Source organism: Ipomoea triloba, chromosome 3 (assembly GCF_003576645.1).
Source record: "Ipomoea triloba cultivar NCNSP0323 chromosome 3, ASM357664v1".
Classification (NCBI taxonomy): Eukaryota; Viridiplantae; Streptophyta; class Magnoliopsida; order Solanales; family Convolvulaceae; genus Ipomoea; species Ipomoea triloba.
In genome coordinates this window covers 7,929,833-7,937,779 of record NC_044918.1, presented here as the reverse complement: position 1 = coordinate 7,937,779, position 7,947 = coordinate 7,929,833, and the positions used below count along the sequence as shown (strand labels likewise).

The following is a 7,947-nucleotide window of genomic DNA, read 5'->3' as shown; positions in this document are numbered from 1 at the left end:
CCTTTCATAATTATCGAAGGTGTGAATGTGAATGTGTCTGTCCACACAGGGAGGTGTTTTCACTTGATTATATATATATATATATATATATATATATATATATATATATATATATATATATATATATATATATAACTAAGAACCAATCGTAGTCGTCCATGTGTGTTCAGATCTAACGGATCAGAAACACTATTTTTTTTATTTATAAATATAGTGGTATTTTGGTAAATAATTGAACTTTGAAGTACAAGTAAATTGTGTTAAAAGTGCAAGTAATAATTTCATAGTGCACCTAAGTGCAAGTAACAGTTTCTAGTACACAAAACATTATCATTAAGTGCACTAATGTGAAAGATGTTAACATTAGGTGCACCAATGTTAAAAGGTAAATTACTTACAGTATTTAGTGAAAATGGACAGTGATTTTACTTGCATACTTGCACCAGTTATTTGCACTTTTAACACTAAAGTTCTAGTTATATATTTATGTTTTTAACACTAAAGTTCTAGTTATATATTTATGAAAATGCATCTGTGTCTTTTTTTTTTTCATAATTATATTTGATCCATTAAATTTGGACATGTGGACGACTGCGATTGATTCCCAATTCTTTCCATATATATATATATATATATATAATCTTTTATTTTTTTAACCGTGAATAATATTACAAATTAACTGGAGTCCATGCTACGGATCAAGTCAAAGGGACGAGGGACAAGCTGGGAGCAATTATCAACCACGGGGTGGTCGATCGGCGTGCCAACACTATCGAAAAGTGATTAAGTGTCAATGTCCTTGGAAACAAGGTTTATGATCTCTTGTTTATTTCGAATTGCTTAGCCTTTTTTCAAGGTTGAATGCCCCTATTTATAGGGAGAAGGGGTCTCCCCCCATATGACAATCCTAAACTACCATAAATATAAATGATTCTTTGCCTTATTACACTTGATTCAACTTCCTAGCTAAAGCATTCTGATTTACTTTCTTTATTACGCCCACAAAATCCGCTCCTGATCTTCGCTGCCTTTGGAAGGTTCCTAATTCACTTCACCCGAGCTCCTTGCAATGCCTAGCCTACCCGACCTTTTCACTCTTCTTGTCGGGGACGTGCTTCCGACTTTCTCCCTTTTCCGCCTACCTAAGCTTGCATTTTCTATTCTCGTAGTCCATCTTTCAATATCTCTGTCCACCATGGCTCTTGCTCAATAGTCAGCGAGTCTGACTTCTCCCAATCGACTTCCTTGGCCTCGCATTCTTCTTCTTTATCAGTCGCCTTCCCCAAGGAGTCTTCCATCCCTAGTTTCTCCTCTTCATGTAATCTCTTCCACTCTTTCACCCATGAGTGTCGATTGACCTCCGATTGGTTAACCTGCTCCACACCCAAACCGACTCCTTCTTACGGTCGGTCTTCATTAGGTTTGATCTTACCGCCTCAAGTCGTCCTCGGTCGATCGTCCCTTTCTTCCGAGTATTTAACTTGCTTCTCCTTAATTATCCTTCCTGAGTATTTAACTTGCTTCTCCTTAATTACCCGTCCTGAGTATTTAACTTGCTTCTCCTTACCTATCAGTAATGATGCTTCTTCGTCTCTTTCATCAATTATATTTCATGATTTTTCTGAAATTGAAGGCAACTTAACATATACTGCCAATGTGTCTAAGTTTGCATGTCAATTCAGTTTCAACTTTCAATTCTCTGCCAACAAAGTAGGTAAATTATTGACGTAGACCTAGTATAACGGCAATTTGGATCCCACGCCTTCTGTTAATACTGTTATAGTGCGATTATTGGTCTAGACGTTTCCTTTGTTTAGACCAATAATTGGTGCAATAAAATAGTTACCTAGATGTAGGTCGAGTCATGTTATCCCCCACCCTCACCCCCACCTTAATTATTTTTTATTCTTTACAATGTATGTATTATTCTTGGGATTTTTTGAATTAAATTTGTTTTCAATCATCTCAAGTTAGTTATCAAAACCAAATTAATCGATACTACATCTTCTTATAAAAATCATTTTTAAATATTTTTAACATGACATTTTCAAATAGTATTTAAAAACAATTTCATATGATTAACCCAACCATAATGATATTTTTAGAAGCCATAGTGAAGAAATGAGGTTTAAAATTTTGGGGTAGTCCAATCCAAGTTTGTTAGGGTGTTAACTAGATAATTACAAGTTACAAGTTCGACTCCTAGCATGAGGGACTTATTGGCTCTGTTTGGCAGATCTTATTTAGGAGCTTATAGCTTATTTTAAGCTACTAATAAGTTATAAGCTCTGTTTGGTAATGTTCTCAAAATAAGCTAGTATCTTAAAATAAGATCTTATTTTGAAACGCTACTTGAGGTAGCTTTTCAAAAATAAGCTAGTAGCTTTTTAACTTTTTTTTCTATTTTTATCCTTATTATTTTAAATAAATGACATCCTTTACCCATCTCAATTAAAACCTTTTTGACATTTCCTTTTCATTATGTTTGGTTGTAATTTCAATTTGACATTTGTGTTTGAACATTAATTTTTGTATGAACTAATCTTATGAATTATAAACATTTTTTTTACTTTATATATTTTCAAATATATGTTCTTACTTTATATTTTATTTAAATATATTGATTTCATTATTTTATATTTTAATATATAAACAAACCTATTTAAATTTAAAATTATTTAAATGGTATGAAGATGTCCTTTTTAGTCTTTTTACATTTATCATCTTATTGAAAAGCTAATTTTACCAAACACTTTTAAGCATAACAGCTAGCTTAACAGCTATTCAGATTTCAGCTTCGAGCTTATAGCTTTTCAGTTTTCAGCTACTTTTCAGCTTTCAGCTACCTTTTCAGCTAGGTTTTCCAAACATAGCCAATGACTTTAGTGCAGACTCTCAAATAGTGGCTGCAGATTTTTCTCTTCACTCAAAATCATTTTTTCTTCCTTCAAAATCATTTTTAAATACTTACTACATGATATTTTCAAATAGTATTTAAAAAACAATTTCATATGATTAACCCCACTTTTTTTTTTTAAAGCATTAACCCACTTTTTAAAATAAAACTATATAAATGTCAATGAGGGTAACTTATACCTTGTTTAATTTTAATTTTATTGTGCAGTTACAAATTCTTTAATTTTATGTTACTTTTTTTTTCTTTAAGTTGTTAATTAATATCGTCAAATATGATAACTTGTTTATTATGCTTATTATCTTATAAATTTTTAAATTCTTTATGATCTTACATTTATTTGATTTACGAAAAAATGGCACTCGTTACGTGAAAGTGTACTTTTGGATCAAGATTGCCTTAAGACTCTAAGCTGACAAAGGATCACAAGGAGGTATATCAGGTTAGGTGGTTCATGCTTGCATGGGCAGCTTAACTGGTCACATGGGTGAGATCTCTCTGTGGTTCAGTTGAGTTACCATGATTTATATCCCCTCAGATGTTTTGTTGAGTCGTGAGGGCCCTTGGGGTTAGGGATTCAATTTTTTGGGAGAAGGTTATGTGGCTCATAATTGATCTTACATTTCTTCCTTGTTTATGATGCATTAGTTATTTACATTATTTATCTTTTTTAAAAATCTTACTTTTTTTTTCTGAGTGACTATTTTTATAATCGCATAATGTACTAGCTATACTTAAAAGTAATTAAGTATTATTTTCTATATTTATTGCTGCCTCCATTCTTGCATCTATAAAGTAAAAACACACTTTTCTCGGACATCAAGAAAGCAGCCCAGATGTGGATGTCAAAACCCTTTTTTTTTCTTTACCTTTTTATGCATATTTATACAAGTTTTTGAAGTAAAAGCAAGCACTATATTGGATCATTGACTAGGAACATCAATATAAAATTCTTCTTTAGTTGAAATAGTAGGTAGCCACCAAGTTATACCAGATCTTTATTTTAAATTTTTAATATGCCCTCGAAAATATATAATAGGACAAAAATATAGATTGTTATAATCAACTCCAAGCTTAAGTATTAATATCATATGGTTGTGTAGTGTGCACGAAATATAAGTTTGTACCCAATAAAATACTTTGGTGTAGATATCTTCTAATCATTTAATTTAAAAGATATCAAATCTTCTCAATTTGGCAAGCAGAAATATAATATAGGCAAAAATATTAATTTGCCTCCTAAATTTTATTGTTCAACCAATTTTTTCTATTGTAAATTGTCAATTTTGATAGAATAAAACATTCCCAATGGAATGATCTTGATATGGATTTTTTTGGTGAGAAACACATTGTCCGGATGATGACTACCTAATTCTTCTAAACTTGGCTCCACCTACATTAGCTTGAAGAAGCTCATTCATCTCGTCAAGTGGATCTTCAAAAATTTTAGTCCGCCCACAATCGACAGTTTGCCCAACATTGGCAAGGTAATTCGCACATTTATTTCCTTCTCTCAGCACGTGAGTGAACACCCAACAAGGAATTTGCAGTCCATGATCTTGATATGGATTAACTGCTAAAAAAAAAATCTCCAATTTTTGAATTATTGAATCAAGAACTTTAAGTGAGAGTCGAAACTCCAAATTAAAACTACAAGGAAATATCAAAATATCAACAGAATTAAATAGCTACAAGTCTACAACCTAAGTATATGAAGATTTCAGCGTTTTATCAAAGGAAATCTGTTGATAAATTAAATAACCAGCAGATTTCAGTAATTTACCTAAAGATTTTTTCATTGATAAATTTATTTTTTCTTGTATTGCTTATAGAAATTGATTGTTTTTATAGGAGATAGATCTGCGTGTTTTTCTTTGGAGATGGATATAATTCGTCCACCCTGTTTTTATCAATTTTTAAATTTTATGCTAATTTTGTTCAATTTGTTTGATGGATAAAAGCTTTAACCTAGCATATATGCATGTTGGTAGAACAAGAAACATAATTGAAAGTTTAAACTGGCATTATGCATCTATGGTTTCCACTACCCATTGGAGTGGATAATTATATTCTAGGAAACAACCCCACCTCCCAATATCATATCAAGGGAAGCATCGCCATTGCTCAGAAACACCACCCAAGAAGAAAGCTGACCAATGGGCTACCTACAACAACATTAAAATCTCAATAACTCAAAAATGTATGTTTTTGTCCACTTTGTTGTTTTTACTGAGGAAATTAAGAATTGAACAAAGTAACAAACGACTTAGCTTTTGTTTCTCGATCATCTTTATTACTTTAATTAATTTTTTTTGGTTGTGAAAGGGAAACCCACCAGAGGGATGTAGGGAATGTATGGTTGAATGAGGAGTTGGAATCCACTTAGAAAGCAGCAGTTTTAGTAGTAGTGTTTCATCTTTGATGTGATCTGAGGAAGGAAAAAACACATGGATTTTCGAATGAGACACTTGCATGCCTCCAAGGTTGACAACCACGCTTCTTTCCGACCTGGAAATTAAAGATGGTGTCCACTTGATACATACTTACTTCCATTCCCTTTACAAAAAGCTTCAACCCCAACTGGAGGGTTTAGCAGGTGACTGCAGGGCTGGATTTTAAGGTGTGCAAGATGTGCGACCCACAGGGCTCCAAAATCTTTGGGCCCCTAGTCCAGTCCAGTCCTGTTAGTATATGTATTTGTGATTATATTGGCCTAAAATTAGATTTTTTGCATTTTTCTCTTTGCAAGTTTTCTTCAATTCGCAGTTTATTTATACTTTGATAGGACCTCACTTATTTACTAGTACAGGGCCACGCAAATTAAAAAATCGGCCCTGCAGGTGAGGTAAATAGCAAAATGTGTCTTAGTAAGGCCATGTTTGGTAAATGGCAGTTAGTTGATTAGGTTAGAGGGTATGCCTAGTTGATAACTTTAGCTAATTGTAGAAATGAGTTTGGTAAATTAGCTGTTAGCTGATAACTCTTTAGTATAATTTCTTTTTCCTCAAAAACTGATTGAAAAAGTTGATTTTAGCAGCTTTTTGAATTTTAGAATTTTAGAGTTAAAAAACTTATCAATCAAACTTTTTTTAACCAAAATCAAACAGCTGATAGTGGTCAAAATTTTAGCTATTAATAAACTAAATATTTTACCAAACCGGATAAATCAAGAATCAAGAGCTTGTTATAATGGTGGCATGCATCCACGAGAAATTTACCTTAATTACTATTCCTTTTGCACATACTATTTACCTTAAACTAAATATTACTATTCTCCAAAGCACTTTCATATATTTTATTGGTGCATCATAAGATTAATTTTTTTTAACCTTTTAACATTAGTTATATGGTGTTCCATATAAGCATATAATAATCACATATACATACTCAAAGGACGCTGTATGTACTAACCCCAAGCAGCAATGTGTACCGCAATCTTTAAGGTGAAATTAAAGAGAGTTTCTATAATATTATATGGCACGATCTCATAGTTCTTATGAAATGTAATAAATGTATGAGTAATAATTCATTGTAAGAAGTTCCGTTTAATTTTTGACGCATAATAGGGGAAATCGCACTTTTGGTCCCCCAATTAGTACCACTTCTGCAATGTTGTCCTTATCTTTCAATTTGGACACTTTTGATCCCTCAGTTATTGACCCGTTAGTCAATTTAGTCCTTCCGTCAGTTAACTACCATGACCTCCGTTTAGACCATGGGTATAATTGGAATTTCACATAGGAAAATGCACTTTTGGTCCCTCACCAATAACTTAAGTTTCCTTGTCATTCTTGGAGCTTAATTGCTTGTTTTCTACGAGGAAATGGAGATCGATGGAGATGAATCTCACACTAAGTCGAAGATTTCTGCAAGTAAACGACTACGATTCTTTCTCGCCGGCCACTGGAAATTCGAAGGAGCAAGCTCTAAGCACCGTTACCGGATTCAACAAACCCACCTCTGCTTTTGACTCATCATCCCTCGCACTAACTGTTCTCGTTATGCTCACAGCTCTCTTCTTCAAGGTCGAAAATGCAAGCTTGGCCGTCGAAAAGTAAAGCTCAGTGATGTCTAGAGCGGTGCCGGGGTTTTCTCGTGAGGGAAGGCCGTTAGGTATGGTTTCAAAACGAAAAGTGGGTGATTGACTGAGCGGGATGAAATTTCTGGCTTTCATGATCTGGGTATAGTTGAGTTGAGTGAGAACATAGGTAATGTGAAAGCCCCTGTGATGAAGAAGCTTGGCTAGCTTGAGCATGGCGTGTATGTGGCCTTGAGTTGGATAGGGAATGCAGACAGCATGAGGCCTTTGGACCTCCATTATCTATCTACCTTTCCCTCGATCACTAAGCTTTCTAAGATTTCGCTTTTTTTTTTTTCTTTTTTTGATATGCATATATGTTCACTTCAACCATACTTATATACTAGTAGGGTGGTTGTCCTAACATTCATATTAGCGGGCCGGTTAGATGTCTTGCCGGAAGTTAATCACGACGAACAACTCCACAGTGCATCGTATTCTCCGCCATCAACAACTCTACCGCTTTCCCGGCCTTCTCCACACATTCATAGTCCACAAAGAACACCTTCACCTCACAGTGCCGGAGAATGGTGGCAATGTTCTTGGCATCCAGCCTGGTGTTGATTGTGTTCAGCATGGGGAAGAAATTAGGCTCCAAGAATTACAAGGAAACTTAAGTTATTGGTGAGGGACCAAAAATGCATTTTCCTATGTAAAATTCCAATTGTACCCATGGTCTAAACGGAGTTTATTGTGAGTAACTAACAGAAGAACTAAATTGGCTAACGTCTCAATAACTGAGGGAATGAAAGTGTCCAAATTGAAAGATAGAGAGAACATTGCAGAAGTGGTACTAATTGAGGGACCAAAAGTGCGATTGCCCCCGCATAATATAATACAATTGCAAATACGATATTGTACTAGATCTTGTTTTTTCTTACTTCTATAATGCAGTCAGGCCGGTCCTTGATGGACAATTTTAATATATATGTCCTCGCAAGTGCACGAGTCAATT

The 7,947-nt window shown here is 34.0% G+C and overlaps 1 protein-coding gene across 1 annotated transcript; it reads right to left on the bottom strand.

Moving 5' to 3' along the window:
• Nucleotides 1–6,794: 6,794 nt before the first annotated feature.
• On the bottom strand, nucleotides 6,795–7,232 carry LOC116012852 (UDP-glycosyltransferase 85A5-like). The gene has a single exon (XM_031252527.1). It carries the CDS (start codon nucleotides 7,230–7,232, stop codon nucleotides 6,795–6,797), a length of 438 nt encoding a protein of 145 aa, XP_031108387.1.
• Between the last annotated feature and the right edge of the window lie 715 nt (nucleotides 7,233–7,947).